The sequence below is a fragment of the Anas acuta genome, chromosome 6, assembly GCF_963932015.1.
Source record: "Anas acuta chromosome 6, bAnaAcu1.1, whole genome shotgun sequence".
In the NCBI taxonomy this organism is placed as follows: domain Eukaryota; kingdom Metazoa; phylum Chordata; class Aves; order Anseriformes; family Anatidae; genus Anas; species Anas acuta.
Window position 1 is genome coordinate 34,864,482 of NC_088984.1, and position 22,322 is coordinate 34,886,803.

General features: G+C 36.9%; 1 protein-coding gene across 4 annotated transcripts in view; it reads left to right on the forward strand.

Annotated features, from left to right (window-relative positions):
• GULP1 (GULP PTB domain containing engulfment adaptor 1) overlaps positions 1 to 22,322 on the forward strand; it is a 149,043-nt gene that overhangs the window by 55,225 nt on the left and 71,496 nt on the right. For all 4 annotated transcript variants that reach the window (XM_068686484.1, XM_068686483.1, XM_068686482.1 and 1 more), the window contains one exon: positions 18,802 to 18,892. In XM_068686484.1, coding sequence (XP_068542585.1) covers positions 18,865 to 18,892 — 28 coding nt within the window. In that variant the 5' untranslated portion in view covers positions 18,802 to 18,864. The remainder of the gene's footprint in view (positions 1 to 18,801; positions 18,893 to 22,322) is intronic.

The window sequence follows — 22,322 nt, forward strand, 5'->3', positions numbered from 1 at the left end:
CCTGCTTCCTACTTTTTGCTTACGTATGGACTAGTGCAATAGAAAACCTTTCTGGTGGCCTTTGGAAATGTTGTGTTAGTAACGATTAAAGTAGTATTATAATGAGTGGCATAATATTCTGCTATGTGTATTAAGTTGTACTTTGAATGTTCTTTTTTGTTCTTCATGCTCATCTTGCTCTGCTGTCAGATAAAGAAGCAAGACAGAAATGGAGGTGGTAGAAGAGGTCTGTAGCATCAAAATGCTTGGAAATCATCAAAGATGGGATATTCTGGGATGGCAGGGGCAGGAGGAAAAGAGAAAAATCTCCTCTGCATCCTGAACTCCAGATAATTTTGGAAAAGGAAGGTTATGTTATCTGCCTTCCATCTTTCCTTTATGTTTCTTTCAACTGCTTTAAAAAGATATAAAATTTAAAATTAAAAAAATAAAATAAAATAAAAAAGCACATATCTCTATTGTTTGTAATTGTAAGCAATGTATGCTTACTTCTGTGCTAAGCATGGTAGTGTAAGAAACTTCTCAGCACACTTCTTAACTGCCAGGCAAACTGTGGTATAGAACTTGATCTGGGAAAGGAAACCAACAGCTCAGAACTCCATGAGAACTCTTGTTCTAGTTTGTGTTTTATCTTTGCCTGATAACTAAATTCAGCAAAAATCTTATCTATAATTATTTTACGATCTCATATCAAGTACTAAGGAAATGCTAGGGATGCTTTATGCCTTAGTGCAGACTTTTCCTGAGGGCAGTTGATATAGTTGTTACTTAAAACATGCATCAGTGCAAAGAGACATACTTTCTATTCAAAATAAAATAAAATAGTCAGAAATGAAAAAGGGTGTGATGAGTCCTTACAACCTGTCCGATATGCAGCAATGTCAGCAGCCTCGCTTCTACATTTTAGCTGGGTTGAACTCCTGCAATGTTTACATCTGGATAGTTCCTAAAAGTATAGCAAGCTGACCCATTCCACTGTAAATTTTCTGTAGTTAACAACAGCCACTGTATAGGTTTTACAACAATGCCATTCATAATTACAGAAGTACCTATAGCTTTTATCAGTCCTGGCTTTATTATCTCATTAGTCTGCTTTGTGGTTTTAGATTTCTGAGTATTCTCAGCACTTAAGAGCTTTGCGCACATGGGAAGGAGAGAGAGAGAAACCTGAACTAGAGAAATTTCTGCTGACTTGACAGGGAACTCTGTGTAAGAAAGCTTTGGGTTTGGGAAACCTTCTATTTACTGGCAAATCGTGACTTTTCTCCTCACCGGGGTGCCCTGGGTGTAATTTATTCTATTATGTCTTCTTTTGAGGAGCAATAATAAGTTGGGGGAGCACAACTATAGTTCCTCTGATCTTTAGCTGACGAATTACAGTAAGGAGTGTGTGTCCATCCCAGTCAAAGGTTGGTTGGTTGGGAAAGCAAATGATCCGAAGTGAAATGTGTCTTTAATTAGCAGTCTGATCAAAGTGCCAGACATTAAAAATGAACTGAGGTATTTCATATTACCAGAAAGAGGATCATGAGGCTAGTTTAAGTTAGAGAGCTAGCTTTCATTTCTGCTGCCAGGGATATGACTGCTATAGCCAAAAACTTTATATCTGTTAGGTCATTGCAAAGAATTAATGGCTATTTTACTGCCTGCTCTTTTTAGGGTGAGTGCAAGGTGTCAGACAACCATTCAGCACTTAGAAGTGTAAATACACAGGTGTTAGGTGTATGAAAATTTCAGCCAGTATTGTAGAGGGGATGTAATCACAAATAATCCCTTTTTTTTCCAAGTCAGCATATACTTCCACATAAATTTGTCACATGAATCCAGGAAGGTATGATTGTGTGTTTGCACTGCTTGCCTCTTGTTCAAATCTAGTTCTGCTACTGTTGTATTCAAAAGCATGAGCTTATGAGATCGGAGCTGGTTAGTCACACTGTCTGTATTACTGCACTGGTGTTGTAACTGCCTATTTCTGCACTTTGAAGTAAGTCTAAGATATAGATTGAAAATTGTAGAAGTCTCTTGCATGTATGGGATTTTTTTTTCCTTAAAAACTACCTGGGCTGTAGAAGAATGAGAAGCTGCAATAATACTGTTAGGAGTAACTTGGACTTTTTAATCTTGTAGTTGGTATTTGAAGCAATTGAGCAACATTTCTGCGTTTGAACATTCAGCCTTATAGTATTGACAGTACAGAGCTAACTAACTTGATCATGGTGTTGAGAAACCATTTTAGGATTTTGTTGAGTAAGTCACTGTATAAATGCAGGAGATCTTAAAGTGCTTAGAGGTAAGGTCTGATGGATTCAGAAGCATGACTTCAGAGAACATCCCTAGCTGCCCTCCTTGTGCTGTATGGCCCAGACTGCAGAGCAGGATGTACCTGGGGTTCAGCTGCCCTAGCTTCGTTTGATGCGGTAGCTCAAACCAACTTCCATCATCAGTTTTAGATAATATACTGCAATACAGTTAGGTTTCTTAACTTGCTATAATACTGATAACCATAACCAGAAGGCCACCAAAGCTATATATTAGTGCTGTGTAATTTTTGCCATGTTTGCGTGTGGCAGTCCTGGAGATGTGGAGTGTTAATAGGACTTCCATAGCATGAATTTAGAAATAATAATTGTTTTTGTAAGTCTGTAGCTGTATGTAGTGATGGTACACAGCCTGCGTCTAAATTGCTTTGCTTGGCCTCTCGTCAGGAAAATCTAGCTGTTTCTGCATGCTTTGTTTCCAAGTTGCTTAATCTGTGTTTAGTTGACTGTGCTCATGAAGGCCATACTTGAGAGAAGAAAAAAAAAAAAAAGAAGAAAATGATTAATGGTCATGGCTATACACACAGTTATTTTGTCTTCCTTTGTAATCTGCAAAAAATACTTAAGAAAAAAAAAAGAAAAAAAAAGAAAATGAAACTAGCACCTATATAACTACGTATTCCGTTTATGTTAAAAATGTTGATTGCAATGGCAAGGGTTTTCATTAGATGAAAAATATGATCTGTACGAAGTCCTCTGTATGATTCCTGTGTAAAGAAAATGAATAGGGTAGATAATAGAAGGTCTTTTGAAGTGGTTTCCAAAAATGCTGTCAGCAACCTGAATACATGTAATCTGTGTTGAAAACAAACAAGCAAAAAACAAACAAGACCCTACAAAGCAAACAAAGAAACAAAATTAATGGGTTTTGTTACTGCATTTGTGATTTTCGCTCTTTCAGCAAGCAAGCAACAACTGTTGCTTGAAGTGCGTTTGTAAGAAATGACCATGTCTGTAGCTTGCCCATTAGATGTCTAAATGCTGACTTGGGCTGACCATATTCTGCCATTGAAAGTCCTCATCAGAGTTGTTTGCTCCCCTTTGTATATACCAAAAGTAAATAACTAAATAAATAAATTCCAGAGGTTGACTTTTCTTTGTGAGTAAACAGATGAATCTAAGTATCAGAGGTCAGCTTGGATGGTTTTCTGAGACAACTCAATAACGTATTTTATTCTTTGTAGCAGAGATGCAGACAGAAGTTGTCCAGCCCTCCTCCATACACCCCCCAGTCATTTTTTGAAAAACAAAACAATCCTGATCACCGAATTTCAGTACTTTTGAATCATGGTAAAGTCTTAAATTACAAACCAGTCAGTCCATCTGTGGTAAACAGCTCAGTGGCTTTGCATTTACTCGTTAGGTAATTTCATTTTATATCTGAAACCTGTTACATGATACGTGAAATTGAAAAAGACTTTCCTCTAAGCTTCCATATGCCATCTGTTTCTGCTTCCTATTTTCTTCTATAAATCACTTTAAGATCTCTCTCCCTATATATATAATTCTTAACAAATATGAAAGCTTTTGTATTGCTTATATCCTCCCAGAGCGAAAAGAGCAATTGTGTTTGTATTTGGTCCACTCTTCAGATAGGGGAGGAATTAAATTCCGTATCTCTGTGGATATGTATATAGCATGCAAACACGCAGTATTCCTGTTAAGAATCAAGGTACTTTATTGTAATTCATTTTCCATTATTTGTTCTTTGTTTATATAAGGTTTTATGTTTATAAATCACTGCCTGGAATTCAGTTTCAGAGTTGGAAGATTTGCAGACTTGTTTATCATGTAGCAGAAGTTAGCAGGCTGCTTGATGCTGGACTTTTACAGTCACTTGAACTATAGAAATGCTCTTTTATTCTTCCCATTTGGATTATTTGTAATAAGTTGCCTCCTTTTCATCCTCACCATTAAGTGTGCTGTACCACAGAAGTCTGAAGGCTGGAGCTGCACGAAGTGTAATCAAGGTCTTTTGTGCATTATAAGTGGCGTTTCTGTGGTTCTGTATCCTACTTTCCTCATTTTATTAACTTTTTTTTTTTTGTAAATGGGACATTTTCACTTGCTTCTGGATTGGAAGTACAAACACCACCTAGATTTATGAATATCTGAAAAATAATATGAAGCAAGACTAGGGTCTTGCTTCACCTAGGTATCATCTAGGCTGTAAATGACAGCCTAGGTCATCATATTTTTAGGGGGTTTATGTAAATCTGTACAGCTCAAAAACTTGGTACATGATTAGCCATTATAAATTAAAAACTTAATTAGCTCACTAGACACGTATAGTACTTAACAGTTCTGTTTTGGATTTTTAAATGACTGGAATTCCAGATGGAGAGGAAAAATCTGAATGAATGTAATTGAGTCTTTCTAGATTTTAAGCATAATCCACTTTGACAGGAACACTTACATTTTGGTCTATTTAAAAGAAGAAGGAAAAAAAGGAATGAAATAAAATCAGTCCTTGATAACCGCATCAAGGTGATGTTTCAGTGATGTAAAATAAGATAAAATCAAAGCTCAGTTATGAAATATTACTGGTTTTAACTTTTTTTTTTTTGAGAAATGGCTAAGGTCTCTCTAGAAAGTTTTTAGCAATTCAAATATAATTATTCTTAAAGAAATGTTTACAATCAGAAAATGGAGGTTAACATACCTATTTTATAATTCATTATTAACTTTCATTTCCAGTAGCAGCAGGCAGGGCTTTTCTCAGTCCCTCTTCTACATGCTGCTTTCATCTCCTTCCTTTTCAAGAAAGTTTCATTTTCCTGGGTGAATTGAATCCTTCTTGCAGACTTATTGCTGTAAACTTGACTCTTCATGTTTTGTAATATTGTGTTTACTTTGCCATAAAGGGCTATTAATATGTAAGAGTTATAGAAAGTGTATCTGGTTGACTGCCCCTCTGCCTTTAGTGGGCCTCGCTGGGGCACTGGGTGCTGTATTATGAACATCTAGGAAGAGTCCTCTTCTACCTGTGAATAAATGACACGGCTCAGTGCTTTGCAATTTTTTATTAGGAAGATGCCGTATATTTTGTGACTTGTCATTCATGCTGTATTTCAACAGACTCCTGATAAATGGTGTTAATCTAAAACTGCCAGTTTTATGACTTTGTTTTATTCCTCTCCCTCACCATGTTGTTCAAAATTAAAACTGGTGTTTGCTTGCATATGCTTCTAAACCTCTGTGATGGTTTGATGTGGGTGCTCTGCACATGGGCACGTTCCATGTCGCTGTTATCAAGGTGCCTTCTCAAAACACAGAGCATATTTCCAGGAATATTGTTCCTACCACTTAATTCTGTATATTTTTTACATATCTGTTTAAATGCCTTCTCTCCACTGTGTTTTAATTTTTACATCTAAATGGCAGGAGAAATGAGTTCTCCAGAGCATCAGTCTTTACTTGTGCATTTAAAAATGTAGCTTTGAAGTATAAATTTAGTGGATTGTTACTATGTGATTAAAAGAGGTGTCAAATACTATGACAATGGCGGCTGTATGGATATTTAAGATAAGCTGGTAGCCAAGGCATATCCATTGTGCTTGTAGAAGTCACTGAGCTTAGACAAATGATTGAGGTGTTATTGCAGTTTAGTGAATCTCTGTTCATGAGATAAGCAGTGTTAATTGTGCATATATTTGTTATCATGACAAAAACAAGATAAAACACTGCATTTTACCCTTGAGAGAAAGTAGTAATTTGTTAATGTTTCAACTCGGTCACATAACTTAAAAGACAAATTTAACAGCAAGTTAATATACATGTATGTATATCCATATATGAAGTTTATCTATAAAAATATATATATATTATTTCTTTGATTTGAGGAATTACACCCTAGATTTTAAACTGATGAAACTGACTTTGCACTTGAAAATATCACAAAACTGAGTTGTTATACTGCTTGGACTGCACTAAAATCCAACATAGAGTTTAGTGGTGGATATCACAGCATTTGAAGCATGTTCTTGGCCTTTGCGGTGATAATTTGTGCTCAAATTTTGATGCTACTTTTAGGTATCTTTTCAACAGCAGGAGTACAGCCTGTTAACTCGTCCTGAAGAGGAAGATGCACAGATGTGTGATAGCTACAAGTCTACCGAATAACAAAAGTTCTCAAAATTAACTTGCTATTTCCCCTCCTCATAATTACCAGTGTCTGCTAGCAGCTTTCCATTTATCAGTGATGAATTTCTATACTGTCCGGTTACTGAATTTTTGAGTCTGGGAGTAGTGATGTGCAGCTGGTACTGTAAAGACAAGGCTCTTTGGTCTTGTTAGAGCCCACCTGGAGTACTGGGGGCCTGGGGCCCTGAACAGAATGAGGGCATGGCCCTGTTAGAGAAGGTCCAGAGGAGGGCCACGAGAGCTGACTGGAGCACCTCTCTTGTGAAGATAGGCTGAGGGAGTTGGGGTTGTTCAGCCTGGGGAAGAGAAGGCTCCAAGGACACCTTATAGTGGCCTAAATGCAGCCTACAGGAAAGCTGGGGAGGGACTCTGTCAGGGAGCGTAGTTGGCAGGACAAGTGGCAATAGTTTCAAACTAAAAGAGGCTAGGTTTAGATCAGATATAAGGAAGAAATTCTTTACTCAGGGGGTGGTGAAGCACTGGCCCAGGGTGCCCAGAGCCACTGTGGCCGCCCCATCCCTGGCAGTGCCCGAGGCCAGGCTGGATGGGGCTTTGGGCAGCTGGTGGGAGGTGTCCCTCCCAAAGCAGGGGGTTGGAACGGGGTGGGCTTTAAGGTCCCTTCCAACCCAAACCATTCTGTGATTTGAAGGCAAAAAGAGATATTAAAGAATGGTCCTCTGTGTGGGTAAAATAAATAAATGAAAACAAAATACCATTTTGACTTTGGGTGTAAAGTGCAGATTTTTCTAATGCAGCGAACTGTCAGTTTAAATAAATTTGATCAACATATTGCAGTGGAATAGTCACAAAGCAGGCAAATCAATAGATGTAAATGTCATAAACAAGGTTGTTCATCACCCTAAGCAAAGGAAAGATTTGGTTTCATGTGAATGAATCTATTGTGTGCTAGAGACAGGAACGCAGTGCCAGAACACAAAACCAGACAGACAAAACAACTAGTAAATGAGAGTTTGGGGGTATAGTTTAGGGTGATATTTGTATTAAAGTTCAGGATAAAAATGCTTGTCTGATGCAAAGCAAACTAGGGAAGAAGCATAGGAAAGCTTTGTGTATTTTGCTGTTTGTAAACTTGTTCAAATTTTCTTTATCAGGAGAGAAAAAAAAATAAAAAAGAAAACCGTGAAAAGCAAATACCATCCTTTTGAGAGGAAGCTATGTAACGCAGCAGACCTGAGTTTGTACTAGGCAGTTAGACCAGTCTTGAAAGGTTTTAAGGCTGTGGACATTTTAAATAAGACAGTGGCAAATTATTTGAAGACAAGATCTCACCTTAGTGTCATGCAATAGCAATCAAATGACAACTAACCCGAAGTTTCACTGTATTGAATGCAGACAGTAACAAACAGCTCATGAAAATTGTATGGTAAATGTAGGACTGCTTCCTAGTGAGAGAGCTGTAATGAGATGGCTGAGCAGAGTTCGAGGTGTGGCAGTGAATCACTTCTCCTTTTATTCCAGGCAGTTGAAGGAGAAGCTCCTTGGGTATAAATTTCTTAAATGAAAAGTAAGAGTACCATTTGGCAAAGAACTTGCTCCAGTTCATCAGAGCAACAGCAAGAAATAGTAGGATGTGCCCTCAATGTCAAAAGATTTCATAAAGCTCAGATGACCAGCTAGGACCATTTGAAAGACAAAGTACCAGTGAGCAGAAAAAGAAACCAATAGCGGGGAGAGTAAAGGTTCACTGGAATCCATGGTGACTTCACGAATATGCACAATTCAGTGATTCACAGCTTTACTATAGGTAAAGCAGTTCTGTGAGGGTAGGGGTGCCATCCATCCTCCTTTGTTGATGCTAGCTATGCTCTCGGTCACAACATGAGGAACGGGGATATAGAATTAGTGGAGGCCGGCATTCTGTTCTGTCTGTAATTCCATCTTTCTTCTCTTGTAACTGCTTTGAAATTTCTGCTTAGCTATTGGCTAACCAAGTAATCGTGAGATCTCTTTGAGAAGTGTTCTGGTTCTGTAGTAATGTACTTTTAAGAGGAACCACCTAAGCTTGCCATAAAACTATGTTGAGAAAATATCTTCATTTTAAAGGGCTGACTGAGCGCTAGAGAGTATTTTCAATTTAGAGAAATCATTAAATGTGAAGGTGGAATTCAAAACCTCCTCATTTTTACTACAGCTGCCAGTTCTTTCAGTGACATCGGGAGGCCATGTATTATCTCTGTCTTTATCCATCTGCAAGATGAAATGATGATAATCCCATAGGGGTACTTACAAACTTTAGTTAATGCCAGTGGGTACTTCTGCATTATTTGTTAAAAGACATAATAAATGCTAAGTAACGTTATAAGAGAAGAATCAGCTTCACCGTTGTTTACAAGCAACTACCTTCTTTTGTTACACCAATTTTAACTCCAGCATTGCTTTGGCTTAAAAATAAATAAATAAATAAATAAAGCATTCAGCTTATTACTTTGCACTCCTTTCTTATTTTTTTCCCCAGTGCAGAGGGCATTGGGGTACCTTGTGAAATTCTACAGAAGGAAATCCAGAGGTTGTATAATGTGTTTTAGTTTAAAGTTGCTTTGTAATCTTATTTTTCCTTCCGGCTACTTGCTATGTACAATTGTTTGATTGTGTATATGTATTACAAATGAAAAGACTACAAAATACATTGTTTCCTACTGGTTTGATGCCAGTAACATTTGAAAGGTTAATACCTACTAAATGGCATTAGTAGGATGCTGAAATCATTCAGGTTTCAGTAGCAGCATGGCGAGGTTTTGCTGCTTGAAAAAAAAAAAAGAGAAATCTTATACTGGTAGCTTCAATGATATTTTCCTTCAGAAGGACAACAAAGTAAGAGAAATATTTTCATTTGGCTTCTGTGGTAATTGTGCTTTTCTGAATAGGCACAATCTTGCTGTTTCTGTTTATAAGAGTTTTTGAGGTATTGCTGGTATTGATAGTTCTCATGCTTTCTTCAGTAAGACAGTCCAGTGATAAACTAGGAATCATTTCTGGAAGGCTAAGCATATGTGGTTAAAGTTTAAAAAAAAAAAAAAAAAAAAAAAAAAAATCTGGGGAAAAAAAAAAAGCATTGAATTGTGGCCAGCAAGGTAAACATTTGGAAATGCAGCTAGTAGAGAGGTAGATTTCTGGATGAAATAGAAAAGGGAGATTAAGTTTGCACAGCAATTTGTTCAGTGGAATTATGAAAATATATATAAGCAGCTCAGGAACCAAATTACTAGCTGCACACTCAGTGCCATAATTGAAGTGAGGAACGAGGACAGAGGTTTGGAAGACCGAACTGGGACTTCTGTCCATAAATGAGCTGCAGTGCTTAGTCTCCCATTACTCCCAGCTGACAAAGATATTTCCTCTTCAGTTCCTTTCCAGTTTATCAAGGCATGTAAGTAATTCCACATGCAATTTTCTCTCCTAGTTAAAATAATGCTTTAGGCTTTCAGTTTTCAAGGTAATTGCTAATTAGTCATTTGATTTTTCATCTCTGTCCCCCCAACCATAACAGGACTATTTTTCAGTTCAGATAATGAAATTTGTGTTTCCATGTTTTACATCAATATTGTTGAATGGTGTTTACTCCTTCTTCGAAAAGTAGTTTTTCTCAGGAGTGACCTAAATGCTGTTCTGCAACAGTTTTTTAGATGTTTTTAGTTTTAAAAGCTGTTCATCTTTAAACATGCTCATAAGAATTCAGTAAGTCCTTTTTGTCTGCATGCCATCAGTGATCCAGTTTAAAGTGCACATATATGCAAATGCATTTATATTCACGCACTTTCCAAGGGATCAGCTTTGCTTGAGTCTTCTTACATAACTTTTCCATTAAAACATACCAGATTTTGGAAAAGCACAGAAAACTGTAGCTGAAAATGTGTTTCTGAGCAGGATTTTTTAGCACTGTGCTGTAATGGCTATTCCAGAATATAGAAGTTCTCATGCCTTGCTCCAGTTCTCAGTCATTATCTTTTGTGATTTCACGGCTTGTTCTTTTTCAGTACTCCTAGCTATTTCTTTTGAAACAAAGTTCTGTGAAATAAATAAATACAAACAGGGATGCTCAGTTTGCTCTCTTGTATAGCTGATTCTTTGACAATATAGTGAAATTCAAGTGTTTTGGAAAAGCGGTATGCAAGAAATGTTCGTGAAGTTGTTTACGTAAGCATCCAAAACATCAAATAGTTTAACTGTCATTGGCAAATACTAGTTATATTTGTATGGACTTGTCCTGTGAGTGATTTAAGTAATCTGAACAGCTATGCAAGCTCCATGAAATTGGCAATGAATACGTTTGCTGTTGGGGGGAGGTGAGAGTAGCATGAAGTTTGGTGCAACAGCTGGACACAGGGTGCAGTCTTATGTTGTGGGTTCTGTTTTTATTATTTCCACAGCTGAATCCTAGATTTAGTTTGCTGTGGCAGCACTTTGTGAAGTGCTTAGATGCCATAGAGGTTCATGTTATCTTCTGGGGTTTTGCTGTGGTTTCTTGTTTTGATGGAAAAATGTGTGGTAATGTCTTACCTAAAGACCTTAAAAATTTGATAATATATTTAAAGTGCAATTCATTTTCCCTCTTCACCTGCACAAATATACTTGAAAAATTGGACTCAAAGTCATATTTTGTACACTGTGAATCCCTATTGCTGAATTCTAGAAACCTTGGCATCAAAGCTTAAATTTCTGAAAGGGTTGAGGTGCTGTGCAGCTCTCATGGTTCTGCTGCTCCAGCATTTAACACTCTAGTCACTGGGCCCAAAGACATAGACCGAAAGAAAAATATAAAACTTTCTTTGAAAATATGGCATGCATGGGTACCTACTTCCCCCCACACACACCTTTCTGCCCTTTGTATCCAGTAGTTGAATTATGGGGTCGGTCACTGAATCTGCTCTTAGTAATTGTCCAAATTTTCACTGGGTACGTCACAGAATGATCTGTATTTGTTTCTCTCCTCTGTTTCTGGGGACTCAGCACAGAATGGTGCCCTACCTATAGAGGGAGCTGCTTTATGAAGTGGTCTTTGGATCATGGTCCAACTCTCATATGCTTCATGAAGGACAAGAGAAGGCATTTTTTCTTCCCCACATATTAAAGATTCCTCACTGGGCTTTTCTGTGCAGAGCTGACCAAACTGTGATTATTGGAACTGTGAATTACATTTGCAGTATGTCTCAGCTACGTGGAAGCTAACTGGAGCAGGGGTGGAGCTGTGTCTTCAGGGTCCCAAGCAGCCAGCACAATTCTGTGTTTTAGTTGCAATGCAAGTTTGAGTCTAAACTTGCTGACCTGTCAAGATTTTAAAAAATTACACATATTTCGAAGTCCCAACTGTGTTAAAAGATACAGAACACTCTTAGTAAGGAAAATGGAAGAAATTTAAGCCTCGCTAGCTTGGAAATTCCATTATGGAAGAATATATATCTTGGTAATTCTCATCACTTCTGCTAAATTGCTCTAGGATGGATCACTTGTCCAAAATCCTGAAATAAGATCCATAGTAACCGTAACAGTGTGCAAAATCTGGATGTTTTTCCTTAACACACATTGTAATGAACTACCTAAGCATACCTGCTGTATGAGGCGGGGATAAGGAGATTAATTTGTCATAAATATGATTTGGGTTTCTGTGCTTTTCTGTCGGTTTCATATCTGTGCTGTTTAACTTTGTATCACGTTCTTGTCAGAATGCTGAGACTCTGCAGAATGTGATTGGAAGGTATAAAATAGATAAACTTTATCATGTTACATTTATTTTGCTTAAAAAATAATATAATCTACTTCTTGAGGTACTCGCTCTGATTCTGATTTAGTAAGAGTGACAAAATAGATATTGCCAACTGCTTCTCTATTTTGAAAACTGTCACAATCACTTAATAAAGCTTTACCCATCTGTATAAATACAACTTAATGCTGTCCTTGAGGCTAAGCAATTAATGATTCTGAATGCATTACCATTAATGAGAAATCCAGTGACTTCCGTATTAAGGATCCATGTTCAGTATTGCAAATGTTTAAAGTCTTTGTGAAGTGAGTGACAGATTTCTTTTTAAACACTCTTTTGCAAGTCGTAATTTCAGAAGTATATAATTTATTAATAAATTGCGTTTGAGAAAATAAATTATTAGAAGCTTGCGAGGCAGTGACTTTTTTCAATGTGACTTTTAGCACTAGGAGGAGGTGATCGTGGGAACTAGACTGTAAAAGATAAGAAAGCAAATGTATATGCTATATATTACACAGTGGTCTGTAGGCCTAAAATTTCCACAGGTTTCTTCCTCTCCTTGCAGGGGAGGTGAAACAAAGGTCTGCAGATGAGAGAATTTGTAAAAACACGGATTTGAAGTCCCATGGGTAAATAGGTTTAAATAAAGTTGTTGTCTTTGCCTTTTTATGACATGGTTATAACAGTTTTTAGGATTTACTTCTCATTTCCCTAAGTGAATAATTTCTGTTATTGATCATATTGATCTTGCACGCTTAAAACAAACAAAATATAATTAAAAAAAAAAAAAGTGAATTTAAAGACTTAAAAACCCATCTGTCACGTCATAGTTCAGAACTATTGGGGAAAGGGTGATTAGCAACGTGGTAGGATAGAAATAATAAATTGTGGCAAGCCTCGTGAGCTTCTTAGTGAAAGGACTGTAGCAGAGAAAATATCTAGTATGCACTGTGAGGTCTGTGCAACAGCAAAAAAAAAAAAAAAAACAAAAAAAACTGTTTTATCCATTTGGAGATTACCTTAAGATACCTAATGAGTCTTTCTGTGTCTGCCTTTCCTTTCAGTGGCATTTATTACAATATAATTGTGAACATGTGATCAATGCAATAAATATAGCCTTAAAAATTGTAGATGGTTAACGTGAATTTGATGTTGTTTGAAAAAATAAATAAATAAATAAATCTGCTAGTAATGAAACAAACAGCTTCTCTAGACTGCATGTGCAGCAATCAGCTCTTTCAGGGATGATGCCTACATAGGAGTGACCATGTTCAGTGTCATAATATACTATAATTTCTCTAAACTGTACATATCCATCCACGCCAGGACTGAGTCTAAAGTTTTGGAGGCTTACTCGTGCTTCAAGTCAAAAACCTTGACAGTCTCATATCCCTTCCACCAGCACTGTTTGAAGAGCTGTTGTATGTTCTTCCATGCATGGTGGACAGCAGCACTGAATGCACTCCACGGCTTCTAAAAACAAAACACTGGCAAACCTCTGCAAGCTCTCCATCCATTTTGTGTCTGAAGGTGGTGGAAAAGACCAAAATCTTGTTCAGATCCTCTATAGATGATCAGTTGCCTGGTGGGATATCAAACACTGACCTCTTTGTATTCAAGTGAGCAAGATGTTTGCCATCTGTTTCTTTCGGATGTAGAAGGAAGTGACTGTGTCTTTGTGAGGGAACATGGAGGAAGCTGCTTCGCTGGCTCTAAGCATCCGACATCTGTAAGTTCTCATACAGCAGAAAAAAATATGCTGACACGACTGAAATATTTCACCATGTTTCTCTAGACACAGGAGCTGGTGGATTTGAGGGAAAAGGAGGCTCAATAGCAGCCCGTTAGGATTGTACTCTCATAAGGAACAAAATAAGAGTATTGATTTTTCTTGCAGAATGTAGAAAGTTTGGGAAGGAGGGAATTTTCCTGGTTTTAAAATTACATCTTTCATTTGTAGCGTGTCAACTTCAGTTTGTTCCATGAGTAATGTCATCCACTAGTAAACCCTCAGTCTAATGATAAAAATTACTTGATTACAAATACATTTGATAAAATGCAATATTTTGTAAATTAATTATCTTGTTTAATGCTTTAAAATCTAGATCTACTTTATGGAAAAAAAGATTTTGTATTTCTGTGTTTTTCTTTAATAATATTGTGCAATTTGCAGCTGGTCTGAGGATTTATTGGTGTTTGCACTGAAACTTGAACAAGTTTCCTTCAGAGTGCTACACTAAGTATTTTAATAGTGGGATTTATTTTTTGTTGCTGTGAAACAACACTTAGTGCTGATCTTGCCTGAGTAGTTTTGCTACCAGCTGTCTTGGTGATATCCACCTGTCACCTGTTAGTCATCTGTATTTTCTTTTTGAGAAGCCTTTCCTATTGAAAAGAGGAGGTTATTTTTAGGAAATGGGGGTGGGAGGGTAGGGGTGGTAAAAAGCCTGAACTTCTCAGAAATTGGTGTGAAATGCATGGGTTTCGCATACGTTTTCTGGTTCCTAGCCTCTTGGTGTCGATATTCATAGCAAAACACTGTCCTCGGCCTTTCTGCGAACACTCCTCTAGCCCCAGCAGACGTGCTGTATGCACAATGCTTTACCTGTGCTCTGAAAGATTTCTTGCTGTGCAGGAAAAAAAGGATCGTCACAAAGGTACAAGGCCTATATTGGCTGAGAGATGAAAAAATGGTGCATGCGTGGTTCTTGCACTGCCCTGCTGGTTTCAGGATCTCAGAGTGAACATGAAGCTTGAGGAGCATTTTTAGCCTTCAGATTCAGGCATTATTATTCTTGCCTGTCACACAAGGAGGGTGAGCCCCTAAAAGAGGGTTCTCATTCCCCGCTGTTTTGCTACTTGCCACACCACGTCTGCCTATTTTCCATCATTATGCCACATGTCATACTGGGATATTTGAACAGTGTTGTGGTCTAACTGAGCACAAGAATTTTCTGGCTGTTACGTTCCAAGCTTTCTCATCTTACCTTCAGAAATAACTTCATAAGCCTATGGTTCATTGGGAGCCAATGAATCAGACATTCCTGTGCGCTGCAGCCCTTTCAAAAAAAGGATTTAAAGCATTTTGTGCTTCATTCTTTAAGAAATTTTATCCAATATGTTTGAAGGGGCTGGGGTCTGAGAAAAGAATCCAAATCCTCAGTTTTTCCTAAGCTAAATTTGGCTAAATTTGCAATCTGTGTGTGTTTGAGAGGGAAGGGGCAGGTTTGACTTATTTTTAAAGGAGGCAGGTTGGTACAAGTTGGGGGTATTCAGCGAGGTCTTTTCAGCGAGGTCTTACTAAAAAAAAAAAAAAAAAAAAAAAAAAAAAAAGTGTAATGAAAAATAACTATACAATAAACTGGTTCAGCCCAGATAGTCATTATAATCTATATCATTTTCTATATCATTTGAAGGCTGAGAGGTGGGGGGAACCCAAATAAATCCCGAGGAATGCCCAGTTATTGTGTGGGAATGACACAAGTTACGTGGGTATTTTTTTCAGCCCTTTCCTAAGTAACCTCTCTCTTGGCTTGTCTGAGACAGGTCTAAGTTTAGAAAACATAGCAAAGCACACAGCATTTCAGAAGGAGCCCACAGGCATGTGCTGATGTCTGTGTGGAAGCCTCGGTGCGGTTACAGCAGCCAGGGCGGATCAGTTTTCTGTTCAGTGCTGGAAGTCTGCCACTGCCTCCCTTTGTTCTGCTTCCTCTGCTGCACGAAGCTTAGAAGACAGCAACCGCCATTATCATTAGTGATAAAAACTAATTACGGAGGTGGTGATTTCACCTTCAAACCTCACCACCCTTGCACCCACCAGACTGCATACCTGCAAACACCTCAGTCACCAAATTCACTTCCTTGCAACCCTTGCCATTTTGCAGTTTCTTCCTCCCTGTGAGAAGCTCCTCACTATGAAAAGTAAGGGTTTAATGCCAGCAAAGACAAAAGGAAAAGGAGATGAAGGCATTCATTTTCCTCTGTTACTGTTTTGGTTTGCTGTGGCAGCTTTAATACTCAACTTGCCATGCCACATGATCGCTGTTCAGACTGACAACATGTCCATGCTGCCCAGAATGTTTGGCTGTTATTTATATTTTTATTACTGTTAGCTTAATGAAAGTATTTTCTCAGCCTTTTCTCTCTCCTTTCTGTCTCTCTCTCATTTCTTTCTGCCCCCAAATAGATAACCTGAAGTAACCTGAAATTTCCCTAATTTGTAGCTCTTCGTATTTTGCTAATTAATCATTTTGTGCAATCACGTGCAAGTTTGTTTTTCCAAGAAGGGTTTGGTTTCTGGACAAAGCTGAAGAAAACTCCTCGTAGTAAGGTGGAGAAACATTCTTTACATAGGTGTGTCTTCCTATGTGATGAGTAATGAAGTATTTTGGTCCACGTGCCCATTCCCTGGTGCCTCTGATTGCTACAGCTGTTTTACCCTTTCTTAAACAAAAGGTCTCGCAGGAAGGACTCCCCCATCTGCAGAGGATCCCACTGTCATGGGATTTTCTGACTTGTGTTCCTTTTGACTTCCTTGTAAGCTCTTAGCAGAGTGCTTTGCAACTCAGTTTCTTCCAGCAGCTTTGTGCATTGCACATTGTGAGAAGCAAAATCTTGCTTTACCAGAAAAACTGTCTAATCAGAGAGCAGCTTGCTTGCTCTTACTAGTCTCATTTGTCTGTTGGAATATTGTGAGTAAAGGTGTCACGGATACATCTAACCATAACTGTTCTCTTCTCCTGATAAAAACTTGCCAACGCTGTTTACAACAGTCGGATGTCATCCTCTTGCCCCTTAATAGTGTTCATAGTTCCAATTTGTATTAAACAAAGTACTTTAAAGATGTTCTCTAGAACCATGGGCCAGCCAACAGCCTGGCTGTGTGCATACATACATGCCTACTCAGATGTGTACAGCTACAGCTTGAAAACCAGAAATTTGTGTGGTCTTAACTTCATCACTTGTTGATTCATTTAAAACCAAATCTGTTGTCATTTTCACTTGATCATGTTGGATGATGTTGATGGCAGCCCTTGAAGTCCTACTTGGTGGCCTTCCCTGCAAGGAGAACTCATCGTGCTTGGGAAGCTTTGGGTGAAACTCTCACGGGTTACTGGAGCTGCCAGTTGTGTTCCCCAAGAACAACAATGTCGATTGACATCCAGATAGCTTCTTGGCATTACTTCCAGATAACTAGATGGGAACTACACTTTCTTATTTAACCCTATTCTCCCTTCTTAAGTGCTGAGTAAAATTTGTAAAACAAAAACTAACTGCTAAATGTTCTCCCAAAAGCAAATGTTGCTTTGTTCATTCCTTCATTCCTACAGTACTGCATGGAAAAGAAGTCCTACCAAAACCACAGATATTAAAAAATAAAATGCAGAGTTTTTGTAGCAGTAATTGCCCCCATGTCCTAATCTGAAAAATATGAGCTACCTACATATTGGGAAATCAGGATAGAATTGCTTTAATTAGTATTGGATGTGATGATTTGAAAGATAAGGCAAACACCACAAAAAGTGTTTGAGTTGCATCAGGTATCTTAAATAAATAATAATAAAAAAAATCTGTCATCATTGTTTTGCTGCTAGTCTTTGAAATGCTGGTGTAACTTTGTCTTCATTCAAAGCAGTACTAATGTTCTAGCTTACTTCAGAGAGAATCTGATACCAAGTGCTTTGATTTATTTTTTTCTCTTTCTTTGACCGATTCCTTTATAGCAGGACAGAGTAAGGGCAGAGGTGCAGCTTTTGACTGGATGATCTGAGCAGAATGGAAAGAAGTGGAGAGAATATCTTTGTAGTTGAAAAAAGAAAAATCAATATTACAAAATGGAATGGTTTGGAATATTGATTTTTTCTTTTTTGACTGGAAAATATCAGTCAAGAATAAAATTCTACTAATGTGTTATGACTAATCTAAGGGTTTATCAGTGCTTTTTATGTGAAGGAAATATGTAATTGACTGCAAATTCTGTTATGTCCCAAACACATGTAGCTCATATTTACACTTGACTTTTCCAAATTTGATTTGATCAACATACCTGTAAGGACACAGCCTGAGGCAATCAGAGCAAGGAAGTAGTTACACTGATAGAAGGCAGCTTTTTAGTATTGAATCCCTAGGTGAAGAGGAGACTTTATGTTGTGATCTTTTTGAACGTCAAACTCACATGAAGATGAAAGCATAGCTTGAAATAATCTGACAGCGGAAATGACACACAATGGGGCAGTGCAAATGTGCACCAAATAATTTAGGGAGTTCTGGACTCAACAGCCGTTTTAATACTTTCTTTCCAACCTATTTGTGTGTAGTATTTGTCTTTGGGTACACATATAAAACCACCTGCTCCATCTCTGGAATGTCAGTGAGAACTGCACAAAAAGCTTTGAAATATCTTCTTGTATTAAGTACCACTCGGCATTCAAACATATATCTTCTCCATTCTGTAGTTTATTCCTCAGCGAAGCATGTCTTTTTTTTTTTATTTTTTTTTTATTTCTCTGCATTATTTCAGAATCTTTAAAATCATTTGTATTGTCTTTAATATAAAGATAACTTGCTGACTTCAAATATAATAATGGTAATTTCTGTTTTCTTGTGTGTATCGTTCTGCAGGTTAAAGTTGGGGGGAAAACACCACCAAACCCAGAAACGTAGTTGACTGGACATATTTTCAACATGAATCGTGCTTTTAGCAGGAAGAAAGGTAAGTAATTTTGTTAATGTTCCATGGAAAGCATAAATATCCTGTATAAAATCTTTAGAATAAGAATTATACAAGGACATACTTAAGAATCATTACATCTAGTAAATTACGTAGAAAGGAGCAACCTTCTATGATATACAGAGTAAATTGTTCTTGATGGATAAAGCACTTTTTAGACTGTAAGGCTTATATTCAATTGCATACTATATTCTTCACTGAGATGTATGCACATATGTTCATTTGTATGTTCATAGGTTTTTTAACCTGCATACACCAAGGGATGTACTAGAGGGTTATAGAACTTCTAAAGAGTTAGTAACTTCTGCATTTATTTTATACGTTCCTTATGTTGTTGGAGAAGCTATTTTAGAAAAAAAATATTTTAATATGCTTGAAATATCTCCTGCTGCAGGATGTTGCTTAGCTTTAAGCAGCTATTCTGAATTTGTAGCTTTCTGAAATGTACCCTGTCCAAAAGTATATCAAACCACTAAATACTCGAAGTTGCTCTTCTGGCTTGCTTATTTCTGCTTGCTTATAATTAAGCATAATTTTTAGATGAAGCATAGGAGGTGCAGCTGTTTTGGTTTTCTTTCTTTGTTTTAATGACAGGTTTGTTGCTATTTTCCCATTTGTTTATAAGGTAGGAAATATCATTTATTAGGGCTAATTTCCTTTTGCTTTTCATGTTTTCTTCTAAAGATCCTTAAGTTTGACACACTAAGCCAGAGCCTCTGCTTCAATAATAAAGTAAACTCCACTGGAGTGAGCGTAAACATTATGTTTATGTAAGAATTCCTGCTTTGGTATCAGTATCAAAGCTTGAAAGAAAAGGAGTCTGTCACGCATTATACCAGCATGAAATGATAGTATCACTGCGTCCTTCCATGTCTAGTACGTTTATTTGCTACATTGTGATGAACTGAGATAAGTAGTTCAGAATACCAGAAAATGTAGCTAGATCACAGAGAAGATAAACATATTCACAAAGGCTGCAAAAAACAATTAAGGATAATCTGATACCCCAGAAGCAAGACAGATGCACAGGAAATAAATTAAAATCCATAAACCATGCTCTTAAGTACTTATTTTCTTGTGTAGATATTTGTAACATCACAATCAAAAATCTGTGTCTACCAGCTGCCTAATAGCACTGCCTGGCCTATTCCAAATAATTTGAGAGACTGTTCCAATATCTGCATTCAAGATCAGAAACAGTGCATTACATGGCCATCTTATTGAACAACAGGTGTATCCTGTCCACAGCAGTCCTTTTTAGAGCCCAGACCCCCATTTTCATTATTCCCACTACTTCATGTTGCAACTGAGCAGAATTCCTAGCAGAATTTTATACTATGTATTTGAAGTCTAGGACAAGTACTCAGTGTAAATTTATTTTTGAATGCCATGATGAGGGAATGAAACATCAACTTCCAACGACTACAGGTGTGCTGAAGGCTGTATCCTTAAAAATGGCCATTACAGTCATTGACCATCTGAATCCCTGAGATTTAGCACAGAAAGGAAATTTTAACCTGCATATTTTGTTCATATTTTAGTTGTAGTTATCTCTTATTGGCTGATGGTCATTTTAGTTGAAGACTTAATTGATGTGACAAAGTCTTGAATATGAATAAAATCAAGCTTTTCATCCTTCACTCTAATAACAATAATGAAAAATATAAGAAAATAGGAAGTTTAAAAAAAACAGTTTTTTTCAGGGAGTACTTACACAAGCAATCACAAATAAATTGAATTTTATTTTTGCAGTCCACGTTTTATTATCTATTCTAATCAGTTAACCTTAAGCTCAGATATAAGAGTAACAAACTTTGTGAAATAACATTGACTGAAAAAAGTTAATTTCTGTTATAAATAAAACAACAAAAAACACCTTGGTACCTGTTTAAAGTAAAACAGCTTTTCTGTTGACCTTAGTTTAAGTTAGTTGGACTACTGACTACATATATTAAGGAGAAAATTCTGTTTTAGAAATGTTATCTGACTTAAGAACTGTACAAAAATATATACTCTATATTACTATTATATATACTATTATATATACTATTATATATACTATTATATATACTATTTTTCATTCCTTGATCCAATGAGTGCAGTATACTGTAAGAAGTGTTTATGGATTATCTTTTTTAAGGATCTTTCTTTTTTCTATTAAAAACAAATAATCAAACAACAACAAACTGTTCAAGAGCAATGTTCAATATGTTCATGTGGCTTTGTTAATATGACCAAGCTTGTGAAAATATTTTGAATCTATCCACAGTGTCAGGAGCTTGCTTTTGGATGTGATCCAGTTTTCATTCATTGTTTCTGATGATCTACTAATTTTTCCTTTAAAATCAGGTGTGGTAGCATAATGGCTTTGAAATGTTGTAGCATGGGAAGTGTTAGAACAGAGTCTGTTAAGTCTTTAAATACTTTTGTATCTTGATGATTTCAGTCTATCTCTTAAGTAGTTTAGGGATTTGAATGTAATTCTTTTGTAAAAGGCCTTTGTAAATGCAGTGTTGTCATGCTTTTTTTTCATTAGTGTGTTGTTATCTAAACTGGATTATCTGTTTGTTCTTAAATTATGTGGTAGTGTGTGAGCATAATGTGTATATGCAAAGAGAAAGTATTAGCTGTACTGTTTTGTTGCTGTAGAGGGTTCTGCGTGCTTGATTTTGGTTCTTTGTTGTCTTTCTTTTGTTTGCTTGTTCTGTTCTTGTTCCCTGGTCTTCCATTCAAAGTCATTAGTATAAGACCTGGTGCTTATAAGAAACGAGAATGAGCTAGTCTTTGTTGGCTTTTGTCCCATCAGAAATGAGAAAGGAAACTACTGTTTCTTCTAGATAGAGACGTTTCTAAGTATGAAATAGCTGTAATCCAAACCTTCTGGGAGTAAGAGAGTGAAACTTTGAATGTCTCAAAATAGTCCTAAAAAGTTGCTAGCTATATCCACTTTGGGCTAAATTTAGCCCTGAATTACAATATGTGAAATGCAGCAAACTTTACTGAGGTTGTGGAGGGCGTAAATTACAGCTGAATTTAGTTCATTCTTCATTTTACCCCAATGGTCCTGCTTCATCCTAGAGTAAATGTCAGCCTTAGTTTACATATGGCACAAAGTTCAATGCCAAAGCTGCTGTTAAAACTGCTGGGAATCTGAAATTTCTGATGTGTGTGTTTTTTCTTTTTTTTTTCTTCCATATGATAGCAGTTCATAAGGTTGGTAATTGCTGCTGGATTATCAGCTCGTGAGATGTAAATGGCATTCATAATATAAAATTGAATATATTGAGTTAATAGCCTATCATAAATCATAAGTTCCAGTGATAGCGTTTCAGTGCGATGGCTTTTTATGAGCCTCATCTATGAAAATGTAGACAGATGCATTTAATCATCAGGGTTCGATATATGAAAAAAA